General features: G+C 37.8%; 1 protein-coding gene across 1 annotated transcript; it reads right to left on the bottom strand.

The window, feature by feature from the left end:
• Window positions 1–300: 300 nt before the first annotated feature.
• On the bottom strand, window positions 301–16,025 carry METAP1D (methionyl aminopeptidase type 1D, mitochondrial). Its single transcript, XM_077751209.1, has 8 exons — window positions 15,943–16,025; window positions 14,357–14,505; window positions 13,736–13,778; window positions 10,052–10,215; window positions 3,262–3,359; window positions 1,907–1,954; window positions 871–949; window positions 301–723 (listed from the first exon to the last, which is right to left on the bottom strand). Exons 2-8 carry the CDS (start codon window positions 14,497–14,499, stop codon window positions 645–647), a joined length of 654 nt encoding a protein of 217 aa, XP_077607335.1. The 5' UTR covers window positions 14,500–14,505; window positions 15,943–16,025; the 3' UTR covers window positions 301–644.
• Between the last annotated feature and the right edge of the window lie 509 nt (window positions 16,026–16,534).

Below are 16,534 nucleotides of genomic sequence, written 5' to 3'. Positions count from 1 at the left end.
CACAGGCAGGGGAATGTTTGTGACCAACTCCTCTGTTTTTGGGCTAATCTTTTCATCCGCAAAAGCAGCTATGAAGGGAAAGAACTGGAAGGGCTGGGGTGTGCAACGTGGCATCCACAAGACCGGAAAAAAGAGACAGAAAAAAAAAAATTCCCAGCTAACATCCAGGCTCATTTTTCCCCCTCATATGCACATGTAAGAAGTTTAGAGATTCAAAAATTAACCACCCACCCTCTCTCCCCAGTAACTGTCAGAGACGCAAGGAGCACAGACGCAATGGTTAAGAAGGAAAAGCTTTTTACTTGGGCAGAGTCAAGACGAGGAAAAAAACATGCATCTCTAGAAATCCCTCATCTTCCAAACGAGGGCGTCCCCACTCTCCTCCAGAATCCCCACCCCCCACCCCCAGTGTTAGGAAGCTGAGCCAGCTCCAGGATCCATCTTTCTGAAGCCGCTCGCCCAAAGCAGGGCTTGAGATCCGAGTTCCCAACTGCCCCTAAACCCCACAGGGTTTTCCAAGACTAGACGCTAGGTTGGTTACTGTGTGAACTGCCCTTCGCCTGTGTCTTTTATAAAGTTCTCCAGCTAGATTTCAGCAATTTGGGATAAAAAGCGCCTGGCCTCTGAGACCTTCGGGCGGCTCCTCAGGCCTCCTGCGGCAGTTTGGTCAGGATCTCCACGCCCCCCGACGTGATGAGAACTGTGTGCTCGAACTGGGCTGACCTGAAACACACACAGCAGCTGTCAAAGCGCAACACCCCCCGGCTGCAGGGTAGGGGTAAGGGGGTGGGGAGCAGTAGCCCGCCAGGGCTGTCGGACGAACCTTCCCTTCCCATATAATTTAAAAGCAACGGCACAGAAAGCAAACACCTTTGATTGTCCAGGGAGACCACAGTCCATGCATCCTCCAGGACTTTAAATTCAGGCGATCCCTCGGTGATGATTGGCTCTGTAAGAAGGAAAATATTTACTGCAGTGATCTAATCAGATTCTTGTCAAATATTGTTTCTGTTTCGGCTGATTATGAAAAAAGAGAATAAGAAGGTTCTCCTCCCCTCCCCCCAAGTGCTTCCCCCACGGGTTCATGTTGTCATCTCGCAGAGGCTGATAATTGATGTTGCTTACATAGTATACTACAAACTAAACAGTAGGGAGAGGAAACACTACCGCATTCAAAAATGTATGAAGTTGCCTAGTTTGTAATTTTTTTAGAAAAAAGGGCATTTTAATCAAGCCTTAATTAGGACCCTGCGGATAATAACCACCCAAACACCAGTCCCTCTTATAAATACCAGTCGGTTTTTAAAAATATTTGAATTTTTAAAACATGCTCAAAATGTTCATTAATCAGCAAATAACAATTTTCTTATTTCACTCTAATTGCTTCTCCATTAAGTACCACAGTCAGAAATATGATGCCTCTGAGGTCTTAGGTGATTGGAATTTGGTGGTGACACCAATCACATGATCAGCCAGGAATGGGCAGCCAGAGACTGCATACCACTTGCTGACAGAGAGCAAGGGACATAATCGCTTCTAGTTAGTGGGTGTTAATTTAAAAAAAAAAAAAACAAAAACGAAAAAATAAAACAAAAAAAAACCCTCAAAAAACCCCAACCCCAAAACAAAAAAATGAAAACAAAACAAAACAAAACACCAAACGCCACATTATGCTGGTAACAGAATTAGAGGTTGGATGGCTGCCGTCTCCTAAATGTGTCGGTAAGTATCTGATTTAGGAAGATGGGACTCCAGGATATTATTTAATCAGATTTGCTATGCATCTGAATTATTTCATTACACTGATTGGCTTTATTATTCCTTCACGGGACTGCCTGGCCCAGGCCAGCACTGCTGCCTCCACCAGGAGAGCCCCCACTCTCTGAAGGGGAGCTTGGGCACTGACCTATGGTGAATGCCATTCCCTCCTCCATGAGTAGATCGCTGTCATTTGCTGCAAAACAAAATATATGGGGTAGGGGGAGTGGGAAATGGAGAGAAAGAGAGAAACACAATTAGAGGGTCAGGACTGCTCAAAAACCTTGGTCATTTTATTTATTTTCTTTTAGGGTAGAAGGAAGGATGGAGATTTCTAGCATCCTGGTGGTGGCTACCACCAACAGGTTAAACACAGGGGTTCTGGGCCTTAGCCTCTGCATTTTCTTTGTTGGGGGGGGTCAAGACCCCTAGGAAGGGTGCACCAAAGCCTAGCAGAGGCAGCCTGGGTGCTCCAGACACCTGTTGGATACCCGTCCCCCACCCCCACACACCTGTCCCTTGTCCACTTGCTTCAAGGTCTCCTGATTCCACTGGGTCCTAGATCCTGCCCTCCTACCCCAAAGAGGAAGATATCTTGGGGAACTGACACAAAGGGAAGGCAGCCACTTAGCGGTGCATATTGGAGCGGAAAGCTAGGACAGGAGTGACTTGCAATGACTCCAAGTGTTGGTGTAGGGTGCGATACACGCCTGAGATGCTCTGTCTGCACTCCTGCCGGGACCTCTTCTGTGTTGCTTCGATGGGGGAGAGGGGTCTCTAGTACAAAAAGAATTCTGATCTGCTGGGTCTATGGGGATCTTCCAGGGAATGGGTTCCAGGTAGTAGTCCCTCCAGAGACCGCTCCCATCCTAAGCACACAGGTCAAGGCCTAACTTTCCTTTGGTCCCTGTCCAACTGTGCAGCTCTCCTGGGGGCACTCCACAGAACTGCCTCCTACCCTCCCCCAAATCCTCCCACTGCTTCTGGCCCACCCTTGTGTTTCTCACTGTAGGGTGCACACCCAGGCAGTGAAAAGCAGAAGGCTCTGGGGAAGGAACACAAGCCTGGCTATGATCTAGAAATCACTAACGGGTACATGCTGCTAAACAGATCAGCTGTCAACGCTGTGTAGGATGTAATGAAGTTTAACCACAACAGTCAGCGGTTAGAGAAGGGGTAGAAAAAGAAAAACAGAAAGCAGTCATATGTGCATGCTGCTGGGACATTGATGCAGTGGCATTTTGTTTTCAGTAACTTTTTCTAGGCAAATATCCCTTGTGTCTTCTAGCTATCACCTTTCGTGGGAAGACAAAAGACAAAATAAACCTTTCTTTGCGACTGAAACTGCGGGCTCTAATCCAGTAACACTGTAATGTGCTGGTTACAATTAAGTAACCCCCCGCCCCCACACATGCATACACACCAAAGGATGATACATTCAAAGTTACTGAAACATCAGGAGCAAAACTGCCTTTTCTAGATCCCATTCAATAGCTTTCTTACCATGATGCCAAATTTCTGGATGTCCATGAAAGTAAGATCCTATCCCATGTCCCACAAAATGTGGACAGACTTGCAAACCATTCTGATGAGTTATGTGGCTTTAAAAGTGACCAAACAAAATATTTAATTAAATTAGGTAAGTTTTTAATGCATACTTAAAGTCACTTTAAAATAGTTCCTGAAAGCGAAAAAAATCAGTTATATTTAGAGTCAGATGGTAACATTACTGTTTTCATTATTCTGGAATCATTAAAATTGTTGCCATCGTGTGTAATGACTCCCTTTGGGTAAACTAAGAAAAAAGGCATGTATCTAACGTAGTGGTTTGCTTCATTTACCTTAGTACAGCATTCAAACAAGGTCACTTTTAGATAACAGATGAGTGTTATCTCATATATAGATCAATATACATAACCAAGATACATGTGTATAGAATGCAGGGAATAAAAGCTTGCCTTGTTTGTATGAGGTTTCACAAAAGACTGTGCAAGTTACTACTGACTTGGGAACCAAACAGAGAAACAAAAATGCAATCTAGAAATGTGACCTTCCTACTTTTATAGTTCCCTTATTTTGGCTTATTTCAAAACACTATACATCTTAGAAACAGAAACACTCATACAAAAGATCAAACCTGCTTTGTCAGTATTCTTAAAATACTCCAAAACTTTGTGATCATTGGGATTCCCACTCAAGACCTATTATCATTAACGAAATTCAAACAGAATGTCTTTTAATCACTGTGATGCTTAAGAGAAGCTGGTATTGTGATTCCTAATCCTTGATGCTTTAGTAGTTATTTCTACATGCAAATATACTGGGTTCCATCTATTCCCTATAAATGAAATATGACATATAGAATCCAAGCCTAAAATCTTCACCTACAAAGTTAAGAAGTTGCCTTTGAAATCAGGTGAACATATTCATTTCTAGGAGCACCACAAAGACTAGAACATATATACCATTGACAGTTATATTTTCATGTGGATAACGGGCACAGTGCCCTAACCCTAACCATAAGAATGTACCAAGATTTACAGGACTACTCTTTAAATTCTTACCAAACTCAGCATTCTCAGATCTCAAGCTAGAGTTTCTAACAGACCCTCAGTTTAGTGTACCCTGAATACACTCTGAACACATTTAAGCTGCATCTCCAGATCTGCAAGATATCTTCCCTTGGACCAGAATGTCACTACAAATAGCAGATGGACAGCCTCTCATTCAGATTTAATTCCCATGTAACTAGTAGTGCAGAAATAGGTAAGCTAAGCACGTGCTGATGACAGGAATAATGAGTCAACATTTTTATCTCTTAAAGTTGTACCTTATGGTTATAGTTATTTCTGTGTGCTTTCGCACTTTGGGCAGGAGGCAGAAAAACTTTTCCAAGGTGTTTCTACTTGTGCCACAAAATTTCTGAATAAAAACTGAGAAGTAGATAGAGGGTGGAAGAGAGACTATGAAATATGACAATAATGATAGAATGATGGAGGCTTTTTTTTTTTTTTACAAGAATGGGTTCTACTTAAACCTATAAATTATGTGACTTCGATACCAACAGACCTCAATGATTCTAAGAACATTCAATGTAAACTGTTCTATTTTCTTTTCTAAACAAAACAAAGCCCCCCCCCCCCCCCAAACAAAACAAAACCTGGGATCTAACTGATTGGCAGGCATCACAGCTACATCTTAAATGTGTGTTACAATGGCAATCTTCATTTTAATTTCTGGTGAAAGGAAAGGAAGAAAGCTCATTCTGAAAAAACACTTGGGTTCCCTCCACCATCATCCCTCTCATTCCTCTTCATAAAAAAAAGAAAGAAAACAAAAAGCTGTGCAATTACAAGGTAGCTAAAGATATTTGAGTGCATTCTCCTACAACCATTTACTGCCTTGATCCTGCAGGAACTTATGGTTATAGGAGTATCACAGAATGTATGTGTCATGAATGCAAGGGTAAGGATTTCAGAGCCGGGTGGAAAGAGGAAAAGAACACAACAAATTTCACTCAGCTCCTTGGCTAAGCATCCATCTCAATGCTTGACTCCCAGAAGCTAAGTGTATACTTCTCTCTGTTTTTTCAGGGTATTTTCTTTTTGGATTTGTAGTGAGATTTTCAACACATACTTACTGGGACTAAATGCCATGAAATCGCATTAATGTTCCTAATTACTACTTAAAATAATGCTTCTTTTACCACTTTGGAAAATATGGGAAGCACAGAATTATTTACCTGTTTCTAGGGTTTAAATCTAATTTCATAGAGACAATCCAAGTGACCTGTAATAGCAGATCCTGCTCTAACAGGAAAGCAAGTAGCGGTAACCCTGATTGTGGCATGGGGGGTGGGGTGGGGGTGGAACATGTGTGCTTCTCTTAGCTTGTGTGTTGAGGAAAATGGAACCAGCTGGACAGGCAGGGGTGCCCAAGAAATGCCTCCGTTGCACCCCAACACCAGCCATCTCAGGGCCATGACCATTTCTGAGCACAAGGGTCTTCTTGTCCCGGACATTCCACTCATGAGATCTGCCTTCTTTCTGCTGAAATCTACTGAAAAGAATTCTCCTGGCATTAGCTGTTCTGTTCTGATTTTCCCTAACTAAAAATCCTCTCAGACAGTACGTTCATCCATGAGCCGGAGCATGTTTATGACTCGTCATAGGGACTATCTGGGGTGGGAAGAGAGGGGAGAGGAAGAAGAAAGTGTATTAACGTAGTCTATGAACTTTCTTTTATATTATGCTATTATTATAGTTCATGTTTTGGTTATAGTTTTTAGTTGAAAGAGAAATCTCTCTTAAGGAATTTCATCTTGTGACTGTTTTCTTCAGTTCAATTCCCTTTCATGAGGTAGTTTTCCTCAACTGAATTACTGCCTGGAGAAATTAAAACTCTTAATACATTTCATGACTAAGAATACATTCGCCAAGAGGGCTGAGGAGTACTATATTTAAGCGCATCCTCTTCTAAAGAAATAAAAAATGCACATGGAAATAGTTTTATCACTAATTTTACATGAATTTACAGGATTTTTACATGAATCCTATAAAGGGCACCAATTTCCAAATGGTCATATCTCTGATTAAATGGCACCTGATCTTCCAAGTTACAGATTTTTACTTCAGTCTTTCCAGATTTTTATTTTAGGCAGTAAGCACTGAATGAAGGAATGCACAAGTCCAAGGATTCCCTCTAATGACAAGTAATGTTTAAGTACAATTAGTAGTATTTTTGAAAGCCAACAACCGTTTTGCAAAAGAGTGGTACACGTTCATGTCTCACGCTGGATCACAAATTACTGTATTTTTCTTACAATAGTGCTGAACTTTTATTTGAGGTTTTCTGTTTCCGAAAAGCAGACATGATGGATTGAAATAAAAGATAATTTATTGCAGTGCTTACTTTCGTGTGCAGAGAGAAGCAGTGTAATTGTAATTTACAGTAGCTGTCAAGAAAAATCCATCACGGATGACATTAAAATGACTTATTTTGCCTGAGCCACTTATTGTTTAAATGTGCATAATCTAATAGAAAGAGATTATTTTTAAAAATCTGCTTTATATTCTTCTAAATTAATATCAAAACATATACTTATGAATTAAACATTAAAAACCATTTATTGATACTTTCATCATGACATTTACAACTGTAAGTTTAAATTATTTTTGATTGAACTGTCACATATTTGGGATGCATGAATCTACACATTCACAGTATTCTCATATGCATGGATCATATCATCTAGAGAGAATTACAAATACACAGATTTAGAAATAATTTAAAGCAAAATGGAGGTGCAGGGAGTATAGTAACACTGTAGCCTAAACATCACTAGCCATCCCTCATGAAGCACAAGGGCACAGAGAAAACTCTTTTCATTATACTATTTTAGCCAGTGTTTCCCCAGAGATATCATCCCATCCTTATAGGCTTCAGAGAATTCCAAAATTTCCCATAAAGATCACTAGGTATTTGGTAACGTACTACTAATAAAAGATGCTTGCATGTTCTTTGCATGGTGTATCAGGAGAAGGAATTTGTGCGAAAGGTGGTAAATATCTTAAAATAAGTAAGGCTAGTTGAAAGACGTTTGTAAACCTTCGGTCTGAAACGGTTCCAAGTACTTTTGGCTAAAAGGTGGAGACTGTTTATTTACTCCCTTGAGATTTTGCCTGAATAAGAAAAGGCGAAATAATAGAGGTCCCGAAACACTGCCTTAACACACCAGAACAAACATTTGTTAGTCCCCGGTGGCAGACACAAGCCATCTAAACAATGAAATGTATCAGGGTAAAAGTAAAAAGTTCGTTGTCTATTATTTTTCACGTAGTTTTTGTAAGTGTAGTTGTTGAGACTGATCTGGTTTTCAAAGGAGCTTGTACATGCAAATTCATCCTCTGTGAAAACTGACCTTTGCATCCAGATAGCTAAAATCCAATGTCACTTTCAATTCTACTCTTCTTCTTCTTCTTCTTCTTTTTATGTAGCTAGAATTAATGTAGTGAATATGTAATGAAATGCATTATCCTGCATGGAGATTTATCAGATTTTCCGACTGAATGCTATGCTTTGCGAGCACTAGCTGGAGTTCACCTGCATGTTGGTGTGGCGTGTGGCTCTTTTTTGTAAAGAGTTAAGTCGTACACAAAAAAAGGGAACAAAGGTCAGCACCCAGCCGCCACTTGAATGTGAGATTTTTCTTTTTATTCCCCTTGATGTATACTAGGCTCTGTGTTATTAGTCTTAATGATGGAAAATTGTAGTGTTGATACAAATCTTTTTTTCAAAGTAGTAGGCGGGAGCTCCATTTGTTAGTAAGTTTTTTTGTGACTAAAAGCCACGGACAGTACATTTATGTAGCAGTAAAAGGCCTAGATGCTCTTTCCATAGCAGAGCTAATTATTCCTACTGTGACCTTACTGATCTAGCCTGTTCCTAGCACATCTCATCTGCACGCCTGTTCCTCTGTGTAGATGGTGTCAGAGAATATGAAAAACCCTATAATGAAACCATTTTCATGATGGAGAAAGGCTACTGGAGTTGCACTTGCTACAAAGAGGCTCAATTATATGAGTAATTGTGATAATTTTCTACATTCATAGCCTTCAATGGGGAAAAAAGAATGAGAGCCACAAAGGAAAATTACTTTAACAAGAAAGTACAGAGAGTAAAAATGGAAGAAGAGACAAAAAGGGGAAAAAATAACCAGAAAAAAAAGTTTAAAAAATAGATCTGGAGGGAGGAATAGCGAGACAGGGAGAACAACAGAAAATGCTCAAAAGCCCATGTGCAGCTGTGTTGCACAATTAAATTGAATTTTTTTTCCTGCAGTTGATGAATGTGACTACTGCAAATGTGCCTCTGTAGTTAGCTATCATTTGTTGTTCCGTGACAGGAAAAGGATAATTACCTCTCAGAGAGAATCAAAGGCTGACATGCCCTTTAGACACAGCCATGAATGCAGAGCTCGATAGAATGCTTGAATAAGAATCTAGTGTTCTCTGCCCCCTTCTACTGAAGAATAAATTTTGTTAAAATGCAAGAGCACCACCAGTAAATTTGTTGAACCCTAGGTGTTCAAAAATATGAGATACATCTATCGACTCATCCCATTTGCAAAAATAAAACTGCATTTTGAATTCATTTCTATTATATTCATGGACAGTAAGATAGTGAGATATGCATTAAATTTCTTTTCCCAGTAGGGGTCTGATTCAACATTTCCTATGAAAGAACAGAGAGACACTATCCTTTTTTCCCAGGCTAGTTAGCCTATAATTTAAAACTGTCAAAAACACAATTTTGCTCAAAGTCTTCAATAAAAGCTTCTCAGATATAACCCAAAGAGATTTTACTAAAGTTTGATTCAGACATTGTTACAATATTTTTAAAGCCATAAATACATTTAACTGATATTTTACTGCCTTTTTTCTTAAAGTATTTGAGGGCTTACGAAGAAAAAAGGCAGCATCTTTTCAAGGTGACTACGACTTCCATCCTTTAGACAAACGGGAAGTCTTCAATGGTTCATATTAATGAGAACAGTACTTTAAAAGGTACTGATGTGATCATCTTTAACAAAATGTATTACTTTTAAATGAAAACACATATTCTGTATGTCTACTTCAAAACAGTTATGGGGGCGGCGGGAAGATCTAAACGAAGGGAACAGATTATAGGGAAAAGTCTTGAATTCAGAAAATACACATATACTCAAAAAGCATGCATAGAATCCTGTTTGGAAAATAAGCCATAGTTTACAGGAAAACTGAACCAGACAAGAAAGGACATAAGCTTACCCTTTTAGCCTGTTTGCTAATCCACTGATTTACAAGGTAAGGCCTGCTTGAGCGAATGCTTTTTACCTTTGTATCATAGGAATATGTTTCACCTCATTCCTTTATAAAATTTAGTTTTCCTCCTGTTTCACTACTCAAGAGTTGGGATGTTTGTCCCCTTAGGGGCTTTCTTCCATAGTTGGTATGATTCTGAGTAAAGGAACACCACAGACTAATACGTTGAGCTAAAACTAAAGCAGTCGTATAAATATTGCTTGCTGCTCCTATAAGTTTCCTGCTGACCCGAGTATAATTCACTGTTTTAAAATCTTTTTTTTTTTTTTTTAAACCCAGAGAACAACACTGCAGCTTGGCAGTCCACATACTGATATCAGACTGAAATGATGGTTCTGAATCATAAAACATGTCATCAACTTTATACCAAGCCACCAATAACCTTTGTCCCATTTGCCAACCCTCCCTTTACTTGTCAGTGTAAGGCTTACCTGATTGTGTTTCCAATTACAGAGAAGGGAGCCCCTGCTCTGCAAGCTGCAATTGCTTCATCTCTACACCTCCTGGCAACCTCCACTAACTTTTTACCACATTCGTCCACATTGCCCACCAAAAATGTTTCAGAGGTATCTCCATGGTAGCCATTGTAATAGACCTAAACACAGGCAAACGTTTTAAAATATGTCCTTGTTTAAAAATGTACTCTCCTAATGTATATATTGTGTTCATTTATGCATTTAATAGATTCAGATGTTTCATACTTCCAGAATTACTTTGAAGTTTCCCTACCAAAAAAAAAAAAAAAAAAGAAGCCATAAAACAATATGACAAAATTTAAAAATAAATATGTAACTGTATGGCCATTTCAATAGCATTATGATTAACAATGCTCTTAAAATGTTTTGATACCTCATTTTATTTCTGAGAAGACAAAACTATATATGCATAAGCTAGTGGCCAAAGACACTGACCCACAATTACTATAATATGTCTAAAGAACCCAGAAGAATTTAACATAGTAAAAAGTTTCTTCAGTGTCATGGAGATACACGATCTTTTATTTATCAGTTCTACACTTGGAAGTGACAGATAAGAAGAAATAAAATAGACTTGTCAGTATTTGACATAGGAGAGTTTAGTTCTAAAAACTGAACTAAATTGAATATGAGAATGAAATATGCTATGGAAAAATCCTATCTGGAAGTGAAACTTTAATCAAATGTTCCAGATACCAGAATGTTAACAGAAAACACTATACATGGGTTTTTAAAGGATAAAAATATAACAAAATAAACTTAAGAATAAAATTACAGAAAAAATAATTTTATCACTTGTCAATGATTTGGAAGGCCCCATAGGATCTTGAAAAATACCAGATTTATTATAAAAATCACTAATAATAAAAACACTATAATAAACAGAGAAGGTAGAAGAGACTGAAAGCTGACCCTTAGACATAGCATGGAATTTGCTATTTTGCATAAATTTGACCTATGTAATTATTTTTCACATTTCTCTTTCTCATGAAGTAGAATGCAGAAACTTATATAAAAAAGATATTTATCTGAGTTTTCTGATTGTTTTAATACTGAGTTAATGTCTTAAATCTGTATAGTATTCTGTACTAAATACTACACTCTGTAAGGGAAGCAGGAAAAGTCGTTATTATGTCTTTACTTTCTAAGTCAGAAAACTGAGGCATACACAAGTAACTTGTCTCAGGTTAGTGGCAGAATACAGAGGTAGATTCAGATTAATATGATGGGTTATTGGCTTCTAATCAAATGTTTTCTCTACTATGTCAAGTGACCTTAACTCCTTGTAATAGAATTTTATACATTTGTTCCCATTTGCAATCCAAGAAAGTACAGGTTTGATGTTATACACAAATATATAACAGTTGCCAATATAAGAGTAATCATTAAAAAAAAAATGCATAGGGGCGCCTGGGTGGCTCAGTCCGAGGACTTTGGCTCAGGTCATGATCTTGCAGTTCGTGAGTTCAAGCCCTGCATTGAGCTCTGTACTGACAGCTCAGAGTCTGGAGCCTGCTTTAGATTCTGTGCTCTGTCTTTCTCTCTCTGCCCCTCCGTCACTCGCACTCTGTGTTTCTCTCTCTCTCAGAAATAAACATAAATTTTTAAATGTATAATTCAGTGTTTTATAACTATTATTTAAGTAAAAATATTTTTAAAAATCTTTATTTTCCTTTTTATATGACTTTTGGCTAGCTTTCAAAATGACTACTTGGAAAATACAATATATATGGAAATAACAATACTTTTGAAAGTCTGTGGCAGTTATCTATAGTTAGGATTTGTGCTCCCAAAGTATTCTTGTTTTGTACATTATTTATTAAACAAATATTTATCGAGCAACTACTCTGGACATCTCATTGTCTATTTTTTAACATTCAACTTTCAAGGGGGAAAGATGCCTATTTTCCGGTGATGTATACAACATGTAAACAACTATAAAATGCATGATGAGTATTTTCTAATAAAAGTATAAAGATCTGATAATGGAGCCTTTCACTTAATAAAATACCTCATAAGAAATATAATTTGTGGGGAGGGGTAGAAAAAGAAATATAATTTGTTAAGATACCTACCTGTATGTTTCCTGACTCCTCCAGATTTCTAGACACTTGAAATATTTTACTTTGCTTTATTAGTTTTGCAACTGTGAAATATTTGAATGTTCAAATTGGAATTGTTTATTAAGAGTCTTCAGGAAAACAGAAAAGGCATGGGATGGATGCACTGGAGGCAGCAGGAAAGAGTGTGTTGGTTTCATTCAAAGTGGCAATATTTTATTAGGGGCTGATGAGGTGAGATGATAAATGTAAAACCCCTAAATCAGTTACAATTCAAAAGAAAAGTATATCATGAAAATACTTTATTTCAGGTATACTTTATAAAATATCTCCCTCTACATGATTCTGAGTTGGAAAGATAAACCAACAGAATATATGTGGAGCAAATGTTCAAGTAGTCTAAGTAGGACAAAATGATATATGAAAGAGTATCAGCAATAAAGGAATCTCTGGCTATATTATCATACAAGCTGATAGGAAGACAAGAGGGTGAGTTAATTTAAACAACTAAAAATTTGACTAAACTCAACTGGTGGATGCCAATTTCCACCTCATTCCCACACCTACCTGTGTTCATGGTCTGGATACGTACACAACTACTATTAAAAATATTTCCTCATTAACAGAAGCTGTACTCCTTGAATGTTGTCTGTCTCAACTATTTCTCATCAGTTGATTAAATTTTATTCATTTAAAAATTATTTATTAATCATGAGACATATAGAATTTATCTCCAATCTACATAACCCAAAGGAACCGCTACAAATTTTTTTAGTAAAATGAACTGCCCAAGCCCAAATCATCCAAGTCTGAGAACAGTGAGAGGCTGAGAGAATTAGTAAAGGTTAGAGCTTATACAATTCAAAGTTCCCATGTGAAATCACTTTGGGTTGTTATTTAAAAGAAAGGCTGTTAACCATTTGGTAAAAAGTTAAGTTCACTGAGAAAACCACTCTGCTTGTATGCTCCAAGTTCAAGGCTCTCTATACCCTCTATACCAGAAATGGAACACGACGTTACCTTCAGGGATTTTAATAAATCTAAGGAACACTGCTAGCAAAAGAGTTGCTGTCCAAATAGACTGACACACACAGGCCAATGTAGCCCCTAATGACAGAGTAAGATAATGACAGGCCCCACTCAAAATCAGCAGGAAGAGGAAGATCAATCTTGGCAGAGTGAAGGAAAAATGCTGGCTTTCTTCGTGTTAGCTCATCTCATACATATCTAGCTTCAGCAGCTGCCCAGTGCTGTGGTGCTCTGCATTAACTACACAGTGGATCAATAACAATTACACCTTCTCAAAAACATGACACATAGCAGGATTGGGTTGACATTTCACTTAGGCCAACATTGATCTCAGTGCATCTGATTCCAGCCCTAAATTCAAGTCAGGCCTGGGTTTACTTGGAATAAACACAGAGTTAAAGACAAAAAAGGAAACCAGCTGCTTGCGTCTGGGTCTAGAAGTAAACAGCACTTCCCTTGGTGCAGTTCACATTTTCAATCCACAATTCTTCCTGTTGCTACCAGCAATTCTGAAGTTGATCAAAGACTATTTTTTATATTATTTACTCACCGTGACATCAATGTTGATAATATCTCCATCCCGAAGAGGTCGACTGAAACATAAACAGAATAAAAACGGTGATAGACAGATCTCAATAAAAGGAATGTAAAAATAAATGCCTAAGACTATCACAAACCCAGTGAGTCACACTGATAATTTAGAGTGGAAGAGGAATAAATGGAATAACTATATCTAATCTTTAAGTTACGTTAGTCACATCAAATATTACAAGACACACATAATAGGAACATATTGCCATTGTTTAAACATCTTTAAAATATTCTTTAAATAAATGTACTTATTAGTTACCTTAATTTTGCAAAGACCTGAAACAACAGTTGATAATCTATATTTGCCTACATTTGAATTTTTATCAGTTATATGGTTAAAATCTAAGAAGGTAAAAGAAATATTTCATGGACCATAACTTTTTGGATTACTCACTGCTTTAACAAACATTAAAGTATGTCCAGTTGAAGCAAAATACTTCAAAATTTTTGTTTTACCATAATCAGCTTCAAAAGTTTACAGGTGGGTTTCAATTCAACTAGTATCTTTCAACATATGTTATAGATCTTAGTTTCATGCTTTAGTTTCCAAAGTAACAATATGTTATTAAGCAATGAATACCTGTCAGGAATACCATGACATAGCACGTTGTTTACAGAGGTACAAACAGATTTTGGAAAACCTCCGTAGCCTAGAGGTGAGGGATAAGCATCATGACTGATGATTTCCTGATGGACAAGAGCATCTATCTCTTCAGTTGTCATGTCAACCTAAAATATTAAATAAAGAAACTGTTCAGCAACTGTTGAAGTCATTTCCTGTACTCATTGACTATGTCTACAGCTACAGTACTTTCTGATGAGATTATATAAATTTACTGTTATAAGCTTGTGATACAACAGTTTAATTAATGGTGATTAACATTAAATTTTTAAACTGTGCCTTTTGGACAACTGTTTGGGCACAGGATGGTGTTATGGGCTGTTAGGAAATGGAGACTTTAAACTCTAAGATCCTTTAAATTGTCTGTGAATCATTCAATGATATGATTCCTTTTGTGCCTGAACGCTTCACAAAGTATTCCTAGGCAGTTCCTTCCTCTTCTTCAATGGTTAGTGCCTCGGGCTGGCTAAAGCATATAAATAAATTCTCAAACGTATCTTCAGTTTAGATGACAAAGCTTGAAAAGAGGGTCATCCCATACCTTCTTATCTCGCAAAACCCTACATGGGCTTTGCAGCAATGACGGGGAGATTATGGATCATTATTTTAAAATTTAGGTCTGATACATATTGTAGAAGTTTGGTTTTCACGAATCTTGATTTCTTTCATGCCTAAACAAATCCATTGTTTTTAAAAAATACTTTTGAGAGTATTTTTTTCTGAAACTAAAACTAAAAAACAATCTCTCTCAAACTAAAAAAAAAAACTAAACTAAAATTGAGATTTATGAGTACATGAAGATATCTCCATAAACTCATAAGTCACAAATAAAATTCTAAAACAAAAGCTTTTATTAAAAATTAACTATTTCTGTAATATTTTTGTGCTATTTGATATTCACATTAAATTTAGTTACATTGCTATAACATGTTTATTACACAAATGAAACCCTAAGTGATTTCATCACTGAGACTCACTTCTTAAATTCTGTCCACCTTCTGGAAACTATAGGTCCATACCTTTTTTTTTCTTTAATGATTCTTATAAAGCAGGGTGTTTCAGATTACTCTGGAAGAACTAAATCTTGTAGTAAGACAGCTGTCCATAATTACATTTTACATTACCTATAGCTTTGTGTTATCCACTCTAATCTTTCTTCGCAGAGTTAATGCAAGAAAAGAGACAAAGGATGAGGCGGAACAACTCTTCAAGCACACAGAAATAATGTAGGGAATAAAAGCAGAAACTACAGGCAGGAATAAGGAGGCAGAAGTCAAAGCTGCCTGCCATGGATCAAGTTGGATAGGCTGATTGGGCCCAAAGTATCTCTGGAATCTTTCTCCTTAACACTGAATTTGGATTTAAGTTAGCTCTTAAATAAACACATAAAATAATAAAATCCCTTTCCCCCACCCCAAGGCTTTACTTGGTTTTGTAACAAATTAGATGTATACAAAAGAAGAGTTCAATGGACAGAGGGAAAAGAAAAGAGGAGGGTTGGTTGCCCCTTCTGTAAGCCCTTCTGAGGCTTGGTGAGACGCCACCTTTAAACTCTTCCCAGCCAGGAGGAGGACATGATGGGCCAGCTGACAAGCCTGACGAAGCCCTTGAATCTGATCTTCATTCTTAACTTCTATGCTGTCTCCCCAGTCGGGTACAATGCCTGTCGTCACATAGTCTGGCTTCTTTATGTGCTTGAGGAAAAAGGATTGAAAATGAAGATCAGAACCCAGCACACGACAATGGGATCATTTTTTCGGACACAGCCTCCTGCTTTATGGAGCTCTGCCCTTCCTGCCGGAGCACCGACCTCCGAAGCCAGCACAACAGACCCTCCAGGCTGCCCCCAGTTCCTTCCCCTGCCCTTTTGAACTTAACATTGCCTGTTAGTGCTGCTTCTGGATGGTCTGTTAACCTTACTGTGCTTTGAGTCAAACTGGTCTGAAGTAGACTTCTGGTCAAAACAAACAGTAGTTTTCTTTTCTTCCTCCTCCCAACCCTGTAAGAAGCATTATTGCCATTGATGAAAAAAATAGCACCAAGCTTCCAAATTGCCAAATGGCTAATTAAGAGCACTTTCATCTTCGTAACACAAAGATAAAATTTATGCAAAGGATAGCTCACAACACCCTCTCC

Source organism: Crocuta crocuta, unplaced genomic scaffold, assembly GCF_008692635.1.
Source record: "Crocuta crocuta isolate KB4526 unplaced genomic scaffold, BGI_CrCroc_1.0 scaffold219, whole genome shotgun sequence".
Taxonomy (NCBI): domain Eukaryota; kingdom Metazoa; phylum Chordata; class Mammalia; order Carnivora; family Hyaenidae; genus Crocuta; species Crocuta crocuta.
Note: the sequence above shows the minus strand (reverse complement) of the source record. Positions and strands in the feature narration are given on the sequence as shown.

Excerpts from the sequence above, each read along its gene's own strand:
- METAP1D (XM_077751209.1), bottom strand. The coding sequence starts at position 14,499 with ATGACAACTGAAGAGATAGATGCTCTTGTCCATCAGGAAATCATCAGT. Across the intron at positions 1,955-3,261 it reads TCCAGAAATTTGGCATCATG|CAAATGACAGCGATCTACTC; the intron begins GTAAGAAAGCTA and ends TTTGTTTTGCAG. Across the intron at positions 950-1,906 it reads GGGAATGGCATTCACCATAG|AGCCAATCATCACCGAGGGA; the intron begins GTCAGTGCCCAA and ends TCCTTCTTACAG.